We start from the raw sequence: 23,344 nt of genomic DNA on the forward strand, positions 1-23,344 counted from the left end.
AATCATAGAAGAGCAGAGCTGGAAGGGGCCATGAAGGCCATCTAGTCCAGCCCCCTGCTGTTGCAGGACACCACTTCACACCATCCCACTCAGAGGCTGTTTAGTTTTTTTTTGAATGCCTCCAGTGTGGGAGAGCCTCCCACCTCTCCCGGCAGCTGGCTCCACTGTCGCATTGCTCTGACCGTGAGGGAGCTTTTCCAGATGTCCAGCCTGAATCGGGGGTTGTCGCAACTTGAGTGGGTTATTCGACTTGACCTCTTCCAGGACCCCATGGGCTGCTGCCCTTCTTGCAGGGGGAAGTGTGTCACCTGGAGGGGTCAGGGCGGGACCTGGCGCTTCGGTTAGGCATCACTCCTAGCCACTGCCCCACCCCCAGGCTAATGCAGGTCATGGCATCTTTCCTAGGCGTTCTTTCCTCCCACCTTCCTAACCTGGTGACTGCTGGAGGTTCTGGGACATAAGCATCTTGGGGCAGAATCCTGCCCGCCTTCCTGAAAAAGCACTATGTATGCAGCTTGGGGGTGGGGGGGGGGGTGCTAGGCCTTTTCCAGCTCTGCCTTGAGATGCTTTGCCTCAGAGTGACACGGTCCCTCCCCAGATATAAACCCGCTGCAACCAGTTCCTTCGATAACAAATTGGAGAACATGCAGAGAAGCGAGTTTCCCATTGCCCTGCCCTTTTTCTCCTCGTGCCCTCCACATGTCTCACGGTCCCCTTGGAAGCACCAGCTCTCAAAATACGGTGTGGAAATGTTCTTGGGGGAGAAAAATGGCCGCGGTTCCTTGGCCGCAGACCTCTTACGCTTTATTAGGTGCCAAGTTCGGATGTGTAGATTTTGACTGCCTTGTTTTTATCTTGAGCACGGAGGTCTTTGGAGTTAGCCCGGTTTGCTTCTGGCACACATAATGTGTAATCGGCTCCAGTTTGTGCTCAGCCAGATGCTTCAAAAGCCAACAGTCCCCACACACAGGCAGTGATGCCCCTCAGCATGGCTCCCACCCTTCGCAGCGAGTATCCTGCTGCTCTGAGTCGGACTCACTTGTTACCGGATTCCTCTCCGTTCTGCAAACTGCCGGCTGTTTTTGACTTCTTCCTCTTGGCAAGTTCAGCCAGCCCTTTCTGGATGTGTTGGGCAGAAGCGCTATCACCGATTTTCTCCGCCTGCTTCAGGGCTTCGGTGTACATTTTTTTGGCCTGTGAATATTCTTCTGTATTGTGGAGAGAGGGGAGAAACAAGGGGCTGTGTTCTTTCTTTTGATCTGAGTGCTGTTTACAAATGCATGTACTTTACCAAAAATGAGGACAACTTGCTGCCCAGGAAACTGACAGACACCAAGAACCCCCCAGTTTAGACTGGAAACATACACCGGCTCGTATCTTCAGTGGATTCATCCCATTTTAGCCAGAGGATATGCCGGTTTCCACAACGTGCCTGTGATACGTTGAACCGCTGGCCAAATCGAGGTGGAACTCCTCCCTGCCCCAGCCACGCACTGTTCACGGTGCTTTCCCCATTTCTGTGTCGTTTCCCTCCATTAAAAAAAGATTGAAATCCCCCTTCTAGTGCTTAGCTGCTGGCAGGACAAACTTTAAGCTAAACAGCTTTGTGGGGTCTCTTGCGTGTTGGCCCCACTGCTGGGACGCAGCCCGAGCGCGTCTCTGAAATGGAATCTGGTCCTTGGGCTGAAAGGGGTCCCTCGACCCCACTTCGTCCTGTGTCTACAGCTCCCCTTTCCAAACGCGGCGGACGCCTCCCCGCCCGTTCGCCTACCCTTATGCATGAGGATCCCGGCTAAGTTGTTCAACATGATGTGGAGCTCCGGGTGCTCGGTCTGTCGGGCCAGCTCCAGTGCTCTCCTCGCGCGTGCGTCGGCCGCCTCGTAGAACCCCTGCGCATCCAGGGCTGTGGCCAGGTCGTTCATCAGAACCACACTCTGGGCCGGGAGGAGGAGAGTTAAAAATGGATGCCGAGAAGGGAAGCCACCTCGCCAACACTGAGCCGCCGCACCTTCGCACCGAAAGCAGCGTCTGACGCAGGGCCCACCCCGGTCTGTGGATCTGCTTGCGTGCCAGGACAGATTGTTCTCCGTTCGGCTTCCGTGCCCATGTGAATTCTTTAAATCCCAGTCTTTCCATCCCAAATGCAGGCAGGCAGGCAGCTAGTTGCTTTCTGGATGCACTGGGCGCCAAGCACTCTGAACCCTGCCCAGTGGGGCCACGGGTTGGAGACCCAGGGCGACCCAAGCCACCTGGAAGGCCCTGGCTCGCCTCCCCCCATGCTATCTGCTCTCTTTTCGAAATGGCGATGCCGGGAAGCAAAGCTGGTGCCTTCAGTGTGCAAAAGAGGGCCTCTCTGCGCAAGCTCTGGTGCCGGCACCTGAGCGCAGCTTGCAGGGAAAAACAGCCTCCCCCCAACAGTGCTGTCTGCCTCCCCACACTCCTGAAGCCTGGGGGTTCCTTGCAGGCCTGACCTGGGGGTGAGTCTCCCCTTGAACTTCCATGGAGATCTGCAGTGCCCGCTCATACATCCTCTGGGCCGCGGACGCCTGATTGCGGTCCAGCAAATAGCGAGCGTAGGAGTCAAGGCTCATCCCGAGAAGCAGGCGTGTGTTTGCCGGCTCATCCTCTGGGAACACGAAGAGAAGAGTGTGGTCGAGGCCCCGCTAGAGGACCCTGGGAGGAATTCCTTGCCATGGCGGAGCTGGGCAGACCCCGGGCACTCAAGGTCTCGAAAATCCCCGGACTGGAATGGGAGCGCCTCTCACTCAGATCTGCTCCCGCTTCTCCCTGACCCTACGGCTTGCTTAATCTTGGGAGTCTAGTTCACAACGGGGAAACGAAGGCCTTTAGCTATTTTTCACTGATCAGGATATGGACATCTTGGGGGATCTACTGCAGAATCTCTGTCCAATCTACAATCTGCCCAACCTTTGTGGCTCCAAGAGGAAGGGTAGGATTAAAAAAAATGCAGTATCCCATCTAATCCTTTGCTATTAAGTTCCACCATTTATCCTGCTTTGACTGGTGGTGGTTTTGGAAACCACAGCAAAGGTAAGTAATGTGGTATTTTGGATTACAGAACCCACTGGCTCCAGGCAGCATGGGCAATGCTGGGGAATTATGGGGATTGTAATCTAAACCTAATAAGAAAGCATCCGGAGAGACCTGTGTGGGTGCCGAGGGGTTTAGGTGTTTTGCTGTGTGGCTCCTGTACCTGATAACGCGTAGGCAGGTAGGTCCTCCTTGCTGAGCTTCTCCTCCAGGGTCAGGATGCAAAACTGGTAGCCAGCCAGGGCCAGCTGGTCCCTGCTCAGCAACACAATCAGGGAAGCCTCATCACAACCAAAGATGGGGAGGTGAACCCCCCTCAACCCCCTCCCTCAACGTTGGAACAAGGCAGCCTAAGCACTACTCTTCGGAGTGGAAATTTCTCTGTTGGCAAAACCGTGCCCAAGAGAGCAAGGCCTGCTGGTGGAAGAGAGGCAGGCCTGGGACCATTGTCCGGATTCCACTGCTTAAGCTGGATGCCAGTCTGTGTGTCGCATGAAACATGCCCCACGCAATGGAGAGGTGGTGTGGTGGTCAGGGCATTGGGCTGGGACATGGGGGATCTGGGTTCGAGTCCCTGTGAAGCTCGGTGGGTGACTTTCAGCCAGTCCTGGACTCTCACTTCGGCCCTCCTCACAGGGTGCAGGTAGGTAAAATGAAGGAGGGTTGCAGGTTTTCCTTACAGGAAAAGAAGGCAGGGGAGAAATATGGCCAAGATGCATTGATTTGTCCCAGAAGACCCACATCTGCCTGCATGCCAGCAGGCGGATGCAGTGGGGGGAGATGCAGACGCGCCCACACCCCACCCCAGAAGCGCCCGAGGACAAAAGAGGGAAAGAGGCAAGGAACCTTACTGATTCTGTGCGGCATAGATGCTGGCTAGCTTGAGCGACATCTCTATGATGGCGTTGTCGTCCTAGAGGACACGGGGAGGAGAGGGAAGAGTGGAGTGGGAGGCCGGCAGGACACGACCCAGCTAGGACGGCCGAAGGATGCTAACAAGCTTGCGTCCTGCCACAGGCTCGCGACACGCAGTTCCCTGGCCAAGAGGCCTTTGGAAGCAGCATGGCGCTCGTTTTCCGGTAGCTCGTTGCTTCCCCCATCAGGATGCGGCCTTGCTACTCCGGGCTAGAGAACCCCCCTGCTCTAGCTCGGTTCTGCATACAAGAGCAATGCAGGCTGGAAAGGATGCGCGTTTGTGTCATTTCTTTCTGTGAAGTGTTTTGCTGCTTAGACTTGAGAACTCTAGGAATGCCAAGGCAGCTGCTGCAGGGCAGAGACAGTTTCTGGGCGAATTGGGGGGGCGGGGGGGGCGGGATCCCTTACCTGCTTCATATCTCCAGCCAGCAGGTAGCTCATTGCCACTTTGAAAAGCTTTTCTGCCTAAAACAGGAGAGCAAAGTGGGTAATCATTAGAAAAGCCAGACGTTTCGGGGGTGATCTCTGGAGATCCACCACAGGCACACCCGGGTCCCGGCCCTGCATGCATTAGGGAGCTGGCGTTACTCACCTGCTCCAGCTCTCCCCTCATGAAGGCCACATTCGCCATCTGCAACATGCCAAACAAACGGTCTACTTAAAGATAATCTCGCTCTCCCTGTGCTTTTGACTTCAGAGATTCCAGCAGGAGTTGCCTACATGCTTTCCACTGTACGGCAAACAAGGATTAGAAACATGGTCATTTGTTTTTAAAAGCCAGAAGGGTTAAAGTGCTACAAGATTCTTTGGTCACCTTCTGCCACAGATAATTCTGCCAGCCGGGCATATTCAGAAGGGCCTTTGCAGAGCAGGAAGATAAATTCCCTTAAGGGCAAGCATGTCTCAGAATAGTCCCAGGTTCAGTGCCACTTTGGCGCAGAATTTTAAATAATTTTAAATAATTTTAAAGGGTGCCTGGACTCACCATGTCGTATGTGTAGATGATGGCCTTGGTGTTGTTTGCCTGGTGAGAGAGTTGGGCAGCTTCATGCAGGATCCCGTCCGCCTCTTCCAACTCTCCTTTCATGATGTTGAACTAAAAGAGAACAGGAATGCAGGCGGCAGGGCAGTTCAAACTGCCCATCATGAGTCAGGAACTCCGGAGGATGCTTTGCAGAGGTGGCTGTGTGTTAAAAGGGTCACCATTCCATACTTTTACGCGCGCACACGCACAGTTAGGGTAAACATTCCCAGGCTAGGTGGGCAAAAGGCCAGGCCTGGTGGAAGGCAGCTTGAATTTGCAAAATCCTTTCCCTGCCCCGCAGGCACTGAGATTAAATTCCCACCCGCTGCAGAGTCTCACCTTGGCCTTTTTCAGTAAAAAAATGATGGTCTCTTCTTCTGACACTTGGTTCTCCCCTTCCTCTGCATCTTTCCCTTTCTCTTTCTGAGCGTCGTGAGAGAAAAGGGAAAAGGCTGTAGATAGAGATGGAGAGCATGTGTAAAACCAGCTCAGGATGGGGCAAAAGGATAAATTAGCTGCCACAATCCAAGAGGAACCTTGAAAGGCACAGAGCAAAAATTTCCACTGCGCTGGCAAAACCAGATCAGGAGACATTTGGCCTTCCAGCGGTTGCTGCACTTAAATATGCATGCGAGTTTTCCAGTTGCCATGTATCATTAAAACCATTCTGAGACCACCTTTAAGGGCAAAAGGGCCCCTCAGCATTATTAATAACAACAAAAATAATAATGGCTGATAACCACGTCTTATTCTTTCCTTCCTTCCACTGCTGAGCAGCTAAGTCCACATTCAAGGACGTGACCCTCCGCAGGACCAGGTGCCAACCTGACCCTGCCAGATGCCATCCATTAGCCAGAGAACCAAGTGCCACTGCCTGGAACATCATCCCGGCAAGGGGGGGGTCAAGACCCTCCATCAGCCACAGATGGAAGAACTGAAGGGAGCTTGAGTTTTGCCCTTCTTGTCTGCAAGACAAGCACAGCCACACAAACTTTGCATGTCAGGAAGTGCCCTTTTTTTTCCTCCTCCCTCCCGGTCCGCTTTCCTCGTGTGCTGTGTCTTTTAGATGGGAAACCCCATAAAGTCGAATAATACATCTAATTAGTAATCCACGTGAGGAAGGCTGCCCGTCAACATGCTCTCCCACCCCCGACGCGCCGCGAAGCCCCGCCCCCCCGCGAACAGCCCCGCCCCCTTCACCTGATAGGCCCAGGCTGCCCGCAATGACGCCGACGCCGACGCCGGCCCCCGCGCCTCGGCAGTCCGCTTCCCGAGAGCGGGCGCCGGGTCCGCTGGACCAGGGTCTCGCCTGCCTCAGGCCGCGGCCCACGGCCGCGACGAGGCTCCTCCGGGCCGGCAGCCGCAGCAGCGAGAGCGACATGGCCCTTTTAAAGGGAAGAGGCGGGCGACCTTGGCGACAGCCCCGTCACGTGACGCGCGGGCGACGCAGGGAGGTTCCGATGCGTCGCTTCCGATCCGAAGCATAGACTTTTTTTTGCGAGTGGCACAACCACTGGCAGCTTCCGAGGTAAGCTTGGACAGTCTGTCTCTCTCGCCTCCTTCCTCCCCCCACGCGCTAATGCACTTAAATATAATTCGTTTGGGGTTGGAGGAGAGGCAGGGGAAAGAGCAAGGAATTAGTTCCTGGAAATATTATCCCTGCTTAGAGAATCCAGCTGTCACTTTAGTCACTGGGAGTCGCCTAACAGCATACTATCGCTATCATTCCCGCGCGAGGTGCAGAAGTCTTCTCTGATTGGCTGTAAAGCTCACGTGCTCTGTTAGCGCTTTATTAATGTTTCCTGCAGGCTGTGCCCGGAAGACGCTCTCGATCGTCACGTGACTGGGGCTGGTTTCCCGGCCGGAGCAAAAGCGCGCGCTCGCATTGCTAGGCAACGGTGCGGCCTGGGCCTCGCCGAGTGGGCCGCCTCCAGTTAGCGGTAATATTATTTTGATTTTCTGCATATTTACCTGTTTATTAGATTTATATCCCCCTTTTTCTTTTTCATATAAAGCGTTCTGTGGCGGTTTAGCAATAAGACACACATATTTTAATAGAATGTACAGTAAATATATAGAAACAGCGCGAGGCCGAAGGGCCGACTCCGCTCACGACATGCCTACCACGCGATACGAAAGGCACGAATACAACACGTTATGAAAAGAACAATGTATTAATTTAAGAGATTGATATTCCTGCCTTTCTTCTTTCCATCATCCTTCTGCTCCCAGTCTTACCCCCCCCCCGACAACAACGACCCTGTGAGGTACGCCGGGCTGAGCGTTTGGGACTGGCCCGGGGTCACCCACTTGGCCTGAGCCCCGTCCCGTACTGTCGCTCAAGATACTGTGTCTTCCGGCAACAAACTTGCCAGAAGAATAAATGCATTAAGAAAAACAAATAACGTAATAAACAACGCTATATCTATCAAATGCATTTTGTACAATATATTAAGAAAAGTACACGAAACAGCATTAAATGCACTGTAGTTGACGTATTTGTGCATGTTGTATGTAATAAGCCGTGCTATTTCTATATATCTATAAAAAGGTAAAGGTTTCCCCTTGACATTAAGTCCAGTCATGGCTGACTCTTGGGGTGCTGCTCATCTCTGATTTCTGGCCAAGGGAGCCGGCGTTTGTCCGCAGACAGTCTCCGTGGCCATGTGGCCGGCAGGACTAAACACTGAAGCGCACAGAATACTGTTACCTGCCCACCTTTTCATCTACTCGCATTTATCTCTCTCTCTATATGCAGGATTAACATGTTTGGAGGGGAAATACAGTAATAAAGGCCCAATCCTATGCATGTTTAGACACACAGAATTGTGGCTGTGGGGATGCTTCTCATCTGAATACGGCTGGGGGTGCACCCTTATCCAAGTTTATGTTCATGCAGTTTGGTAGCGACAGTAAATGCATGAATAAAATCATCGTTTAACAAAAACACAGTAAACAGTATTGAAATGTACTGCATGAATGTGCTTCGCACAAATCAATATTATTATATTATTATTAAATTCCCTTAGCTCATGGTATCTCAAAGAAGCTACATATCAGCAGCTTCCTTCCAAACTCCCAGACCTGATACGAATGAGCGGTCATCCAGGCTAAAGCTCCCCAAAGCGTTTGCTTATAGGCTGAAGGGGGCATGGTTGCTGGATCCCAGGCGTGGGCAAATATCCAGGTTCTCACATTGGTGGGACTGCAGTCCCATTTGATTGTTTTGAGGGATCTACCTCTGTCTCTGCTTTGGAGCACGTCTGTGTTTAGCTAGCGCACGAGGAGCAGAAAAACGGAGCCTCGCGCCAGACCTCTGTCTGTCCTTCTCAAATATTAATATCCCTTGAGGTCAGGCTCCCAGGATCTCCAGCTGTTCCAGCTGCCAGGACTGTAGCTCTCCCCTTGCCAAACATCTAATGCATTTAAATAATCAAAACGCAATCTCAGGGGGCGGAGGGTGGAGGGAATTGACCTGTGTGTGTGTGTGTGTCTTCTGCTTTTTTGAGAACTGGCCAGACAAAACTGTGCTAACTACCTTCAGATATATCTCATTTCACCACTTCCTTTCCCACCCTTTCTTTCTCCTTTTCTTTGTTTCCAGTGGCTCCTTCTGCACACCAATGCCACCTCTTGATGGCAAGATGGTGGAGTTGCTCCAAAAGTACCAGTGATAAAAAAGCTGGCACTCATACCTATGAATAAAATAAAAATATAATTTTACCATCACTGTAGATTTTCAGTCCTGGTACTTATGCCTTCTAGAGCAACTTACTATGTAGATATTTAACAGGTGCATTTTCCCCTCTTCCAAGGAGGATGAGAAAGGTAGCTTAGGAGTACATTTCTATGCATATTTAGACAGAAAAAAGCCCTGCACCTTCCAGAACGCCCCAGCCTTGCAGTTCTCAGTATTCCCAGTGAACATGGAGGGAAAAAACATGCACAGGGTAGGCATGTCATGAGTGGAGCTGGGGGTCAGACTAGATGGCCTGGGAGGACCCTGAGAATATAGTAATAAAGACTCGCTCAGTTCTATGTTTCTAAAAACATCCTCCAATGCTGGGAGTTGCAGGAGCTTTTTCTGCCTAAACTTGCATAGGATTTTGCCCTTAGCTGCTTAATAACCTAAATAGTCAAACGTATAAGCAATGGCATACAGGATTTGGCAAAGGCAGGGCACCAGTCTGTTCGAAGGTGGTGTGGTGACCGTACGCCACAAGTTCAAATACTGAAAGCTCTTGTAAGGTACTTGATCAGCTTCACTGTAGGAAGCACCTGTTCATCCTTTCAGTGTTGTGGTATCGCATCTTTTAGCTGTCCGGCGGAGACGGGGCATCCATTCATGCTGTCCATTGCTTAATTTCCTCGGAACAGGTAAAAAAAATAAAAGAACGTGTGCATCAGGGCATCGTGGGGCATGTAGGACTGTTCCACGGCAGCATTTTTCTTTGTAATCGCCTCCTCCCCAAAGAAGCAGCTGTTGGACATTGCCAAAACATATATTTAAAAGACACATTGACTGCCTCGTGCTGCAGGCAATTAGGCACATGGACAGTCCTTGGCTAGAATGATGCGGTGGCGTCCAGTCAAGGGTTTCGCTGAGTAAAGCATTGCCTGAGGCCCATAGAGATGATAAGGGAAGATGCCAAAGCAGTGGGTAAGCAGTAAGTGATGAGCCAATTCTGTCTTCTAGTCTTACGTTAAGCCCTGGTATGTCATGCTTATTTGCCAATGACAAGTAGTTATTGGCACGGATTATGGGTTGAGTTGACTGACCAGGCTGAGTAAGTTGCCTCTAGTTAATGGTGGAAATTCTGATGCCTCAAAAGTGGTCTGGTAAATCTAGGAACTTTTTGGTTGTGACACCCCAGTTCTGGAATGAGCTCAGTAAAGAGGTTGTGTCTGGTGCCTATTTTGTATTCTTTTGCAGGCCAGGTACTGTATTCTTTTTATTTCCCTAGCATTTTGACCATCTAACTTGTTTTTATAATTCCCATTTTATTTCTTTATTGTTTCTGTGCTCAGTAATAGCAATTACAATGACACTTTTGTTGTTTCAATTTTATTGTTGTGTGTGTATTTAACTTGTGTTTAATTTTAACTTTTGTTAATCACCCATTGATTTTCTGAATAAGGTTGCAACGTAACGTTGTTTACGTATCACATAAACAATCTGAGGTATACCATTCATCTAAAGCATATTTACCTTATCGCAGAAACTTAGCTTCAAAGATAGCTACCCATCTAAATCCTGAGAAATCTGTTTATGCAAATTAGTCTTGATCTTTAAGTTACATTTCTAGGAATGACATTAGAACAGAAGTTCCAAAGCAAGTGCCTGATCTCCTAATATGCTGTGAGATGCAGAATTTCTGATTGGCACAGGTTTGGATTTTGACCCAGAGCTGTTAAACTCAGCATGGGGGTGGGGGGGGGGCAGATCTGAGTGTGTGCCTATTATCCCCAACCCAGCTTGTGTGGGCACTACCAGAAGACTGGCAAGGTGGCTATTAGGGTTCAAAAGGTAGTTTGCTGAATTTTCCCAGTGTCCAAAATCCTGGATAGCTTCTTGGAGCCATGCCAAGGCCTTCAGAGCACCAGGGATAATTACACTGAAGCTGCTTTTCCACAGAACACTGCTTAGATAAGAGACTTTTTGGCAATGACAGCCAAAACTGTATTTTTACTGAAGCAGCTGCGCCCTCCCAATCTCCGAAGGAGGTTAGAGCCTCTATATGCTGACAGCCTCTAAAACGGGAAAAGAAGCGCCATATAAAATCCATGGCAAGAGGTACTGCCTTTTATTCCTGGCTTGAGGAGAGGGACTGACATGTGATTTGTCCAGAAAATGTTGGAGTTCCCCGAAGCACCCCTTGGCCTGTGCAGAGAACTGGTACAGCCACAGAGGAGGGGAACATAAGCTGCCTTTCCCATGTCTATATTCTGTGTCTGCATTTCGTCAGTGCATTTAATGGTTGACAAGGGCAGAAGTGTTTTTAAGTGAAAGGAACAAGTATCCTTAAATCTAAAGTGAGGTGTCTAAGTGGGGCCTGACTCCAGGGTATAAACGTGTCTAGTCCATTCTGAAACGTGGAAATACTTCTGCTAACGTTTCCTTAACTGTTAGCCAGAGCTTGAAGCTAACTTTGCTTTTATCTTGGAGGGCAGGGGCGGGCAGGGCTGGCTACAAGAACATGAAGAAGGTCAGAGGACCAATCCATTTGATGTGCATTTTAATACGAACACTGTTTGTTTGTTGGATTTCTATCCCACCTTGTTTTTCTTTTTAATTCACCTGAACTTCAGTTTTCAAGCTGCTCAGGATCTTGTGCTTGAAAAAGAAGTGACATTTTAAAAAGTTAAACATCCCTAAAATGAGGTTACCCAAAATGAGATTCTCCATAGATATATTGCCATCATATCTCACATTCATTGAGCTTTTCTGATGTCAGGAAGATAGATCTGTCATCCTCATTTGACACACTGACTGCCCCCCCCCAAATGGAATGACTGCCCCCCTCCCAAAGTTTAGCCTTCTAATTCTAGACAGAGGCAACAAAGTGAAGGTGATACTTAATAAATGTTTGTGGGAGTTGAAATTCCAAGCATCATGGAAGATATTGGAGAGCTTTTGCCTTTAATGAAAAATAAATGAAACATGAGATTTATTGAGGATAAATACAGAGGGCCCCTTCTCTCTTTTCCCCCTCTCCCTTGCTCTCTTTTGGAAACCAAAAATCACTTCATTATCTTTTAATAACAACTCTCTGTGTGTGTTTGTTTTTCAGAGGGGAAGAAAGGTCCATCATACGTCCGTGTCATGGGTGCCACTCTGCCTGCCGTCGCCGAAGAACTGCTGAAAGCGATAGAGAAAGCTTTTGGCGAGACGTCCCATGGTAGGTTGGGTGGGGACACGGGGAGGGGAGAGGGGGACTCTGCTTTCAGCAGCAGTGCAGAAGCCTGCAATAAAATGCAAAGAATGTTTTTTAAAAAGCTGTCCGCCATTGACCAGCAGAGGGTGCCAAAACATTGTCAACAGCAGGGTGTTCAAAGCAAGCTGGGTGAGGAGCCGGTTTTTTCCCTGCCTCGGCTGGTTATGACGACGGGCATGGAAGAATTATTTTTCTGTGCCTGCTGGATTAGGGAGCTATTTTGATAACCCTCGCAGACTAAATCCTGCGTGGTGTGCATCTATGTGTTCTCCTAATCCTCCATGGTGCCTGTCGAAGGAGAGAGACTATTAATAAAATTTACACTTGGGCTAGGAGCCAGAACCCAGATACTGTTCTTGTTGGGACGTGTCTTTCTTAAGGACATCAAAAACAAAAAAAAAGAGTCGTGCAGACCAACCGTCCGTCTCATCGAGCGTTTTCCTCGCACCCTCCTGCTTGGGCCCCCTACTGTTCTTCTTTTGTAATGGGGGCAGTGTGTGGCTGCAAGGACTAGGAACCTTGGATAGCCTTCCGCCCCATGGGATTGCCTAACTGCCCCTTAAAGCCCTCCAAAGCGGTGGCCGTTGCTACATCCTGTGGGAGTGAATCCCCTTGTTTCACTCCACCTGGTGTAGCAAGAGCCTTTCTCTTCTCTGCCCTGGATCCTCCACCACCCACTGGACGACCTCCTCAGGGTCTAACGCTGTGACGAGGAGGCAGAAATGGTCACCTCGCGGACTTTGCCTGTGCAGCTGATGGCGTAGAGAACATGCGCGGGGGAAGCAGGTCCAACCCTCCTCCGTTGCTGCCTCTGACCTCCTCTGAACAGCAGATACGGGCAGGCGCTGTGCTAGGGTTAGTTCTCGTCTTTTTGACTGGAACTTCCAAGGCCTACCAGCTGGACTTTGCGAGATGCAGAGTCGTGACCTCCGGCAACCCGTGAGCTGTACACTCCGGAATATCCTGGAAAACGCACTTACCGATTGCCTTCTGCAGTATGGCAAGTCTCTGGAGAGTCTGCTGGTTGCCGTGCCAAAACTGAGGAGGCAGCCCCTTCCTATGCACACAGACCCAACCCTGGTGGTCCGCCCCGTCCCTTCGCTTTCTTGGTTTGAGCAACCCATGCCTAACATTAAAATAAGAGTCTAAAACTTTGGAGGACGCTGAGAGGTGCGGGAGGGCAGCATACAACTTTCCCAGAGTTGCCGCTTGGAGCACTGGCTGCAGGGCACGGCTGGGAGAAAGGAAAAAGCACCAAGGTGCTTTCTGGCGTAGGGCAGCCGGCCTCCCCGATATCATGAGAAGTGGAGAGGGGGGGTGGAATCCTGCCCCCAACCTTAACAAAAGTTCTCCACCCCAACCTGTAGCAAACCACACTGGGGGCTGCTGGGAGTTGTGGCCCAACAGAGCTAATCCCAGTGTTTAATCCTGCCTTAGCCACGGACATGGGCAACGAACTGATTCTCAGACTGGCATAGTTTTTTCTTCTTTTGCAGTCCCCGACGATCACCTCCTGGCGTGAGTATCTGCTTTGTTCTTTTCTTTCTTTCTTTCTTTCTTTCTTTCTTTCTTTCTTTCTTTCTTTCTTTTTTAAAAAAACTCATTAAGTGCTTTTTGGAGTCTTCGGGGCATTACAGCGGGATTTCCCTGTGTTTGGGTGCTAAGCATCCCCTCATAATTCTTCTTTATACCTACAAATCGGCAGAGCTGGAGCCATTCTGCCCACCCACCTCTCCCTTTTCTCCTGTCTAGCTCTGATGATTTGGGGCCTCTCTAGGACTCCTTGGCCAGACCTTATGACCTCTTAGACCCGCCTTTCATCGTGGGGACTTCTCAGTGGTAGCACCACCACTCCCACTAAGGATATCCCACTGGCTCCATTTCTTCCCTTTTAAAAGAAAATCCTGATTCCACTGTTGAGCTGATACTCCGTTTTTCACTGATTTAGAGGCATGCTTCTTTGTACAAATGGATGCACGTGAGCTGAAGGGTGCCCCACCTTTCTGAACCCATGGGCACATTTGGGGGTTCGAGCAGCTGCGGTGAGCAGCACCACAAACAGCTGAACACGAACGTGACTCGTTGAAAGGGGGCTTGTAGAGGCTGTGGCCGGAAGTGAACAAGCATGGCTAGTGCTCGGAAGGGGCCAGAAAAGAAGTGTCTGGACATTTCCAAATATTGTTTCTGAAGGGGGCAGAGCCTCCCGGGCGTCGCTGGAGGTCTCCACCGCTGTCGCAGTTTGCACACGTTCTGCTTTCAGGGCTCCTACTTCCGGCAGATCTTGTGAGCAGCTTTGAGATTTGGCATGAGAAACAGGCTATTGGCCCCTGGAATAAAGGCAAGGAACAGTTGCCTGCCCCTGCGCCGATGTTCTCACAAGAGGCTTCTGTCCAGATGGACTTGGCATTTGGCCCCGGTGGCAGCCAGACCAAGCTGACAGCCCCCCTGCAGAGCCTGGCGTGGTGAGCGCCATCGACACCATGCGAAGGGAAACCCACTCGGTTGTAAAACGGGAGCGTTGACAGCTTCCCATGGCTGCATCCTCATATCGCTAGAAATGCCCCCCAGTCTGGCAAATGCATTCAACCAGGACTTGGCTGACAGGGCCAACTCCTCCTCCTCCTCTTTGACGTGGGACCCTTGGGATGTCTTGGACTGCAGCCCCCCGCCAACCCACATGTGAAGCTGGGTGGATCTGCCGGGATGAAAGTATTTTTGGTCCTCACGGTCGTGACAGCGACATTGCTGCTTTACTGCTTTTGAGCGCAGAAACAACGGCGGAGCGGAGGGAAGTTCGTGCTGAGGCGGGGAATGGGGTCGGTTCGGTAATACTCGGGCAGAGGGGAGACCCGGGCACAGACTTCCCCCAGCCAGGACACACGCCACACAGATGCTCTGCGAAGAGGGCCTGCTTCTCTTTCTTGTTTGGAGTTGCTTTCCGATAACATCAGAGGGGCAAAGGACAGGCCGCCATTGCCCTGAGCTACGGGTGGCCTCCCTCACGTCTTTGGCTTGCGAGGCTGCCTGCTTTCTTTCCCACGTCCACCACCCAGACTTCCCCCAGCAGCTGCTCCCGTCCGAGTCATCATCCAACTTCCTGCTGATGTAAAAGCACAAAAGATCCTTTAAGAGTGGGCTTTTCAGAAGGGAGATGGTGCCGGGGCCCAGATCCTCCGACTGGAAATCAGTCGCCTTTGTCCTGGGCCTCGGGAGATGCCCCCTCCTCTCCGGGCCCGCCTTGTAGGGTCTGTTGGCTCAAGGTCCCTTCTGCAAGGATACGAGCTACCCACTTTCCGCTGTCGCATCACTGCCTCCCTGATCCTGGCTTTGCTGGCAAGCCCATCTGCCTTCAGCAGCAGTGACGTCGAGATTAGGGAGAACTGTGCACTGTTTTAAGCCCCTTGAGTTCAGCCTGGACTCTGCGATGGCATTAGACCTACTTTTCCCAGAAGGCGAGAGCCATCTTCCCGGCGCTGTTTTTAAACCCACCCCTTTCCCTGCAGCAGCCGCCTCCTAGTTTTGAAATGCGGAGCCTTGCGGCCAGCCGGGCACGACCAGGGCCAAGTTTCATGCCTCTTGTCAGGCTCTTCCTCCTCCCCAACCTCCTCCCCCTCCCCCAGAAAACAAGGGTGGGTTTGTTGACCATGTGGAGGGAGCGCTTGGCTAGCGGGTGACCTCTCTTGTGCGTTCAGCGCAAGATCCCTTCTAGGATGTACTCTCTGAAAATAACGGCTAAGCTTCCAGTTCAGCCGCCACGAGCCGAGATCCCCTTCGTAAGCACGTCTCTGCTCCTGACGCCGGCCGCGCAAAGCAGCGGTGTCATCGGCGGATTAATGCCCCTCCGTCAGCAACCTCCTGTTCAGACTCGCTGATGATTCCGCAAGAGCTCCTGGACCACAAGCATCGCTTGCTGATGGAGCCTAGTTCATGGGTGTCTTCAGGGGAAACACAAGCTTCCCTTTCACAACAGAAGGGCTGCCATTCTGTGGGTCACCCACAAACCGGGCCAGGAACGTCTCCACATCCTCCCACCCATGTTCCCCAGCAGCCAGTGTACACAGGCCTCTGATGCTGGCCGTACCATACGGCCCTCCGGACTGGTAGCTTCCGACGGGCTTCCTTGTTTGGCGACTTGTTGGATATTACTTGCCACAGGTGGCTACGAAAGTACGCAAGATGAGAGCATTTAGGGTTCCCATTCTGTCTTCCTCCAGGATATTATAACTTGCTGCGGGGTTAGGCAAACGGATCCATTGTCCTTACCTGCGAATTTTGGCTTTTGCTTAAAAATCCATACCTGCACCCCCCACATTTCCTCTGCGCGTGCTGGTAATCTCTACTTTGCTTCCTCTGGCTCTCGTTTTTGGCTCCAGTCCTTTGGTGTGCAGGTGCGACACGCACAATCAGAAGAACGGATTGGAAGGTCTTTTTCCTGCTTTCTCCCCTGTTCAAGGCAGTTGGCCCCCTCCAGCACCCTTCCGCCGTTCCTTTTTTCTCCTCCCTGCTCCCCAGAGCTCTCTCTCGAATATTGTGCAGAAGAAACACTCTCACAGGGGCGAGAGCTTGTTCACTCTTCTTTAACATTTCAGTTTGTCGCAAAACACTTCACACTTCTTTGTGTCTTGCGGAGGTGCCTGCCGGAGGAAAGTGTGATAGTTGCAAATGTTATTGCTTGTAGCCAAAGGGCACTGTGGTGTTATGGCCTTCAAGGCAGTCCCCATCCTCAGAGGGGAGAGGGCGTGCAAAAGCCGGGTCGTTTGGAGAAAACGCAAACACTCAGTTTTCACACCGGTTCAGGCCAAGTTAATCTCCTGCAGCCACCGACCCGGCAAAGCCCTACCCTGTTGTTGAGCTGGCACAACTCACAATGTAACAGCACAGAGTGGCGCGGTCTGGCGGCGAGTGGACTTGGTCGTTGTGCGGTGCGGAGTGGCTTTGCACCCAGGGCGGTCGCACTTGCCTTTCCCGGCGTCTCCGGGGCTCGGGAAGATTGCCCCAAGCACTCCCGGTGTCCTCCAGTGGCATTGCACTGCAGTACCTATCTTCCCCAGCCTTGCTGGGTAGGACACATGGCCGCTGCGGTGCGCCATTGCCGAGAGACACCCCGTCAAGAGGCATTGCCCGTGCTACCACAGAGGCTTCGTCCAGACACTGACAGATCCCTGACCAGCTGCTTTCCATTTCTTCCACCCCAGGCTTAAATTCATCTTCGGTGCTTCCGCGGTCCCTGCCCTGGACCTGGTGGATCGCCGGGCAGTCACACGGGTCGTGTCTCCCAGTGGGAGGATGGTGTACCAGGTAAAGCATCCCCACCCCTGCCCAGTTCCTTCCCGGGGCGGCTGCTTTTTGGACACTGTGCCAACCGAGGCCAGCACAAATAAATCAAGTTTCTGGGCTCGTGGGAGCATCACAATCCTTTCTGTTGGTCCCTCCCTCCCCCTGTGCAACAGGAATGCAGCGAAGCACACAGCACAGTAACAGCAGGGCCTCTTCCGCTCACACCCCCAGGACACGCGGGGCCGTTCCCAGTGCCTGCTTCCGCCTGGTACCTCCCAGGCGTTGCGGATCTCAAATCCCATCAGCCCTGGCCTGCATGGCCAATGAGCCAGGGACGCCGGGGGTTGTTGCTTCAGCTACTCCACAGGGTTGTTGTGCAGGTGAAAATGGAGAGCTTGAGGACCACGTCAGCCGCCTCGGATTCCTTGCTGGGGGGTGGGGAGGAATGTGGCAAATAAGGAAGCGGAGGAGTCAGTCAAACTCACGGATCTGGGGTGCACCTGGTGGGGAGACCATGATTGCAGGGCTGGAGCTGGCTGGGGATGTTGAAAGCTGCAGTGTGACTCATCTGACCCCCTGCTGCGGGGAGGAGGCTGCTCCATCCCCTCTCCCCCCCTTGCGGACTCGACTCGCTGTTGTCCCCAGACAGATTTCTTAGAAGTCTGTCCACTGAGGCAAGATCCTGGACTGATAAGCTGCGGAGAAAGTGGTAGAATTACAGAAGAGGAGCACTTCCACTTAATGCACAAGGAGTCAGCCTGGCAGAGCGGCTGCATTCCACGGCAGCAGTCCTCACCAGGCTCCTTTTAAGAAAATAATCAGAATAATTGCAGTCATTAAAAAGCATGCTTTGCAAAGCTTACAAAATACCCCGAAGAAGCTGCTTCCCAGTCAAGGAAGGGAAAACGGGATTAGGCCCTGACTGTCCTTCCCGGCCCTGGTGCCGCCCAAATCCGTTGGACCTCAGTTCTCAAACAGACCCTGTTCCCTGGCATCGGTGGATCAAGGATACTTATTCCCAGGCTTTTGAAATCAGGAGTGTGCCATTGCCAAGACACGGGTCGGTGTCGTTCACCTGTGCAAAACTCTCTTCTAAATCCGTGAGTACCGAGACTTCGGTTTGGACAGCTTCGAGCACGGCCGGAGATGGAGATTCAGGGTGCACTTTTGACTCTGCTGCCCATCTTTCACAGCCGGCTGTAATTGGATTTGGTTTGGTTGGATGTGGCAGCCCAACTGTTAACTGGATCATAGAGGAGATTTGGGCCAGTTGGATCGTGGCCCAAGCCCTGCTTGGGATCTAGCTGGAATTGAAGTGACCGGCTGACAGGCTGAGAATGATTATTAATCGTGGGAGTTATAGCCCAGCGTATCTGGAAGAGGGCAGGCCGGGAGGGGCTGGCCCTGCCTGCTGACCGGGCCTCCCAGGAGGGAGAGGAGCATCAGGATGCCGAAATCCATAGGATGCGGGGCAGCGGGATATTCATCACTGCACTCCAATCTCTCCTTTTCTCCTCCTGCAAGATGCCCACGCACGGTCTCGTTCCTCTTTGGGCCTGGTCCAGAGTCACCCAGTGAGGTTCCTGGCTGAATGGGTGCTCAGACCCCCACACCGCACTGGCCGCTGCTGGGCCTCTGATGCCCATGAGCCCTGCCAGATCAGGCCAAGCGTCCCCCTCGGGCTGCGTTCTGCTCACACGGTCTGCACGCAAGAAACCCCCAAGCAGGGCAGGAGTGCAGCAGCATCTCCCCACCCACGCTCCCCGGCAGGCTTCCGAGAGCCGCAGTGGCAGCTGCCGATTGCTTTCTCCCTGGCGATTTTCTCCGGCCTCCTTGTGATGCCCTCCTTGAACTGGGGGCCGTCCCTGCGTCTCCCAGAAGGTCCATTCAGCTCGGCCCCGTGTGACGAAGCCTCCCCTTTGCTCTCTCCCACTTCCGCTGCCTTCCTCTCCACTGTCTCTGCGCCAGCCATCATTCTGGGCACAGGGGGCTCAGCAAGCGCTTCCAGGCTGCTGCTGGCCAGGTGGGGAACCCCTTGCAGCTGCAGGTAAAGGTGCCGGTGCACAGGAGCAAGGCTGTTGTTTCAGACCCCATGTTTCCAAGAGATAGGTTACGAGAATAGAGGACCACTGGCCAGGGTGGTAGAGGAGTCTGGAAGCCCAAGTCCTCTGAGGAGGTGTTGCAAGAGCCAGGTGCGTCTGACGAAGAGAAGAGAAGCCCAGCCAAGCTTTCAGGGGTCTACAAAGCTATGCAGAAGATGGCAAGCACACGTTCTCGCTCGATCCTGAGGGCCGGGCTTAGAAATGGTGGTGAAGATTTCGGGGGGCCAGACTTCAGCTCAACCCACGGGGAGCTATAGGGCAGCGGCAGTGTGCTCTCCTTGGCTGGAGGCCTGTGAGCGGGAGCCGCATGGGCCTTCTTCCCGGCAGCTGTTGCTGCTGACTTGTGCAATTTTGCGGAGCCTGCCTTGAGCACGGGGGTTGGACTGGAAGACCTCCGAGGCGGCTTTCAGCTCTGCAATTCTTGGTGTGGGCGGGGGGAGTGTGGATCGCGATGTCGCGGAACTCGAGAGCTGGACGGGAAGCGGTTGGAGAGCATGGGAAGCAATGCTTGGAGAGAGACTGGAATCCCGAGGCTGGCAAAAGAATGTCTGGACATATCTGCGATGGAACAGGCTCCTCGCCCCCCATCCAAGCAGCCCCATTTGCCTCCCCGCCAAGCAAGCGCGCTTCCTGCGGGGGGGGGGCGGGGGCCAAGCTGCCGAAGGGCCTGGAGGCAGGAATGCCTGTCCCTTGGCCGCCCCACACCCAGCTTGGCTGCAGCGCCTGCCTGCTCCTCCTCTCCTGATGCCTCCCTGGACTCCTCCACCACCGCTTCCCTTTGTCTGTCTGCTTGTTTTTTTCCATCCAGGGCTTTCATCTTAATTACCTATTATGTCTTTTTGTGGGGGCGGCAGCTTGCCCCCAGAGCCCGCGTTAAGTGGATTAAGCCTGGCAGGTTGAAAGATGGTCTGCAGCTCCGGGCTGGGCTGAGACGTTAGCAGGGCAGTGGATGGCCAGGGGCAGGGAAGCGGTGGTGTGTCTCCTTCGGCCGTGGAGGCGGCCGCCAGCGCAACATTTTCCTCCTGTGGGGGCGAGCTGAAAGTCTTTCCCGGGGGGTCTTGAGGTGGGGCGGGCGACAGATGCAGGAGCAGCTGCGCCTGTCGGTCGAGGGCTAGCGCTCGCTCCGATGCCCTGGTGTTGCCGAGCTCCCTGGCACCCAGACCCGACTCTCTGGCTAACGTCCGGGGCTCTTCATTACATTCTCCTCTGTGTCAATCCAGGACAGCCGGATGAGGAAGCAGTGCTGCGTCTCCTGCTCTCCGTTGCTGCCCATGAAGGGCACCGAGATCTGGTGCCCTTTCGGTAACATTCCACATACACCATCCTTCAAACTCCTTAGAGGAAGGCATCAAGGGGAGGGCAGAGGAAATGTTAGCGTCTGTCTCCCCGCATGCCTGGAAGTGCTTTCCAGAAGACCACTCAAGCCAGGAGGACCTTAACCTCGTGACCTTAAACCCTGACCATCAAAGGGGGATATCCCTTTTGGGAAACGACCATTCCTGTAGTATTCACAAAACGTCTAAACAAAGGAAAATTGTCCTGTCGGTGCCAAAATGGGGGCAGAACACTGGAGAATGTTTTCGATTTTTAGTTGTCACATCTAAAATCCTCCCTGCCCTCCCAGGAACTCAGGGTGACATGATTGTATCTCTTTCTACCCCACGTATTATCCTTACAACAACTCTGCGAGGTAGGCTAGGCTGAGAGAGACCCCAGCTGGTTCCCAGTGAGTTGGCACTGGAATTTGAACCTGCATTTTCCCATTCCTATGCTGATGCTACCTCCAAATTTTATCCCCTCCTTTTGGGTTTTCATCTGTTTTGCTCCTTCCTTCCTCTCATTTTCTGCACTTTTATGACTGATCGTAAAAATCAAGGTGATTTAAAATCCAAGTTTTAAACCAACAAGCAGAAGTAAAAGGACCGGTTTAAGACATAGATGTAAGTTGGGGTTTCCTAAACGGTGGCCGAAATAGGATCCTTGGGACAATCCTTGTGTAAGTCCATTGAATTCTCTAGGACTTTCTCTCTGTAAGTTGGTATAGAATCACAGCTTAAACCAGCTCAAATTAAAAAGAAATGGATTATCGTTTCTACTTATATGGGAAGGGGCGGTTAATGATAATGTTGAGATTTGCACAACTTCCAAGGGACTTGGGACCAATTCTTCTGCCCAGCTGCCCCACACTGGCTGCTGAAGTTTGGTGGGAGTGAAATGTGTGATAAAAAAAAGTAAATGAAAATAAAATGAGGCACGGGCTTAGCATGCACCTTGTTCTACAGCCAATCTTATTTTCCTTGGTTCTAAAAAAGAAAGGCCCTGATGCCTTTCCTCTCCCTTTTTCCCCAGGTGGCGGGCAGCTCAGGTAAACGCTACACCTGCTATGCTTCGTGCCACTTCTGCACCTGCCCGGCCTTCGTGTATTCGGTCCTGCGGAAAGACGAGACCCTGGTGGTGAGTTTGGACGGGACGGGGGAGTCGGGGCTGTGGGGCAGTCTGCAGCAGGGAGCCTGTGGCATGCAGGGGGCTGGCCAGAGTTCGGGTTCTGCTTCCGTCCGTCTCTCAGCCCCCCTTTCCCCCCTCCCCCGTTTTCTTTCCCTTTCGCAAGGGAGAAAAGCAGATTGGGCACAGAGGGAGAGGGCATGCGTCAGGACTGGGGGTCCTGGTTTTGCATGCAGAAGCTTCCCGGCTTGATGCCTCTCCTGTCCAGTGGTGAGGGCTGGGGAGCAGCCACAAGGAAAGACCTGCCTGGTAACCCCCCCCCCCCCCCCCCCCCCGTTCTCTTCTCTCTGCTTTAGTGCAAACACCTCCTTGCCATCTACCTGAGCCGAGCGGTTGGAGCCTGCCAGGAGCTGACGGTCCCAGATGAGCAGCTGACCCGCCTCTTGCTACCGGAGATGGAGGAGGGAAGATGACAGCTGGCCCTGGAGAAATGGAGATCGTGGTGGACACTGTGCTGCACTGGCGAAGGCGTCCCAGGCGGCCTGGGCCAAGCCGGGTTCACGGCTGATCATTGTTCTTCCCTCCTCCTGAGGGTACGTCCCGTCCTCTCCAGAGGACAATAGGAACTTGCTCTTCTACTCAGCTGGGAGTGTTCCTTGGCTGCCATTCACGGAGGAAGCCGGCGTAGGTGTTGCCGTGTGCGGCCCGGATTAAAACAGGCAGGTGTGAACCTTCCCTTGAGAGCAGCTACATGCAGCGCCAGGTCTGTGCGTACAGAGTCTGGGCGCCGTAACCTTTTCCCCATGTCTGCCAAGGATTCTGTAGGGGTACAGGGGAAAAGAGCGAAGCAGAAGGGGCTGTGGCTTTAGGGTTCAGCTTCCTCCGATTCTGGGCTTTCTTCTCAATGAAAACAAGGTCCTAGGCTAGGCCATAGCGTTGTCAAGACAGTAGCAGCAGGGCACAGAGGACTGCCGCGGTTGGGTAGGAGTGTAGGCTGTGCGGCCTAGTGAGCACATTTCTCAGCCAGTGTGGGAAATCTCAAATTCAAATTCAGCCTATCTTTGTGGGGGCTAACGACAAAAGGGGAAAGGCCAAAATAGCAAAGATAACACCAGGTCATGGCTTAAAGCTCTTTTGGCCAGTCAGCAACCCTTAGGAGAGGAATTTCAAGCTTTTAGAAACTTCTGGAAGCTGTCACAGGTTCAGAGGCTGGGGGGAAATAGGGGTGAGGGAAGGGAGCAGGGACATCCGAAGAAACATGCTTCCTACCTCCGCCTCAGCCGGACCCTCCTCGCAGGGCTGTTTTGAAGCTAAAATGGGGGTGGGGGGTCTTGGGTAAAATGTGAACCTGTCGAGCTTGGAAGCCAAAACGATTTTGGAATGAGGTGTGTGTATGTGTGGGGAAGTGGTGTGAGGGCCGGGGTGCTCGTGTGCGAGGCCTTCCGTCAAGATCAAAACGCAAAAAAAGGAAAGACAGAACCGTGACAGGCGTTCCTTCCGTGACAGGAAGCAAGCTTTCCGTGGTACAGAACTCAGACACCCTGGCTGGAGATGCTCTTGATGCATGTATCTACGCCCTGTGCACATGGCTCCAGTTA

The 23,344-nt window shown here is 52.7% G+C and overlaps 2 protein-coding genes across 3 annotated transcripts; one reads left to right on the forward strand and one right to left on the reverse strand.

The window, feature by feature from the left end:
- Positions 1-746: 746 nt before the first annotated feature.
- On the reverse strand, positions 747-6,407 carry TTC19 (tetratricopeptide repeat domain 19). The gene is made up of 10 exons (XM_044430427.1): positions 6,191-6,407; positions 5,330-5,442; positions 4,952-5,062; positions 4,559-4,597; positions 4,375-4,431; positions 3,903-3,964; positions 3,215-3,306; positions 2,472-2,626; positions 1,772-1,934; positions 747-1,208 (listed from the first exon to the last, which is right to left on the reverse strand). Exons 1-10 carry the CDS (start codon positions 6,369-6,371, stop codon positions 1,036-1,038), a joined length of 1,146 nt encoding a protein of 381 aa, XP_044286362.1. The 5' UTR covers positions 6,372-6,407; the 3' UTR covers positions 747-1,035.
- On the forward strand, positions 6,394-22,496 carry ZSWIM7 (zinc finger SWIM-type containing 7). 2 transcript variants are annotated; one of them, XM_044430430.1, is made up of 7 exons: positions 6,486-6,518; positions 6,799-6,930; positions 11,782-11,889; positions 13,422-13,443; positions 17,121-17,223; positions 21,654-21,758; positions 22,103-22,496. In XM_044430430.1, the coding sequence occupies exons 3-7, from the start codon at positions 11,814-11,816 to the stop codon at positions 22,217-22,219; spliced, it is 423 nt and encodes a 140-aa protein (XP_044286365.1). In that variant the 5' UTR covers positions 6,486-6,518; positions 6,799-6,930; positions 11,782-11,813; the 3' UTR covers positions 22,220-22,496. The 2 variants fall into 2 exon arrangements, with proteins under 2 accessions (XP_044286366.1, XP_044286365.1); XM_044430431.1 differs by lacking the exon at positions 6,799-6,930 and having other exon boundaries at positions 6,394-6,518.
- The last annotated feature ends 848 nt before the right edge of the window (positions 22,497-23,344 follow it).

Source organism: Varanus komodoensis, unplaced genomic scaffold (genome assembly GCF_004798865.1).
Source record: "Varanus komodoensis strain SLA01 unplaced genomic scaffold, ASM479886v1 scaffold20_1, whole genome shotgun sequence".
Taxonomy (NCBI): domain Eukaryota; kingdom Metazoa; phylum Chordata; class Lepidosauria; order Squamata; family Varanidae; genus Varanus; species Varanus komodoensis.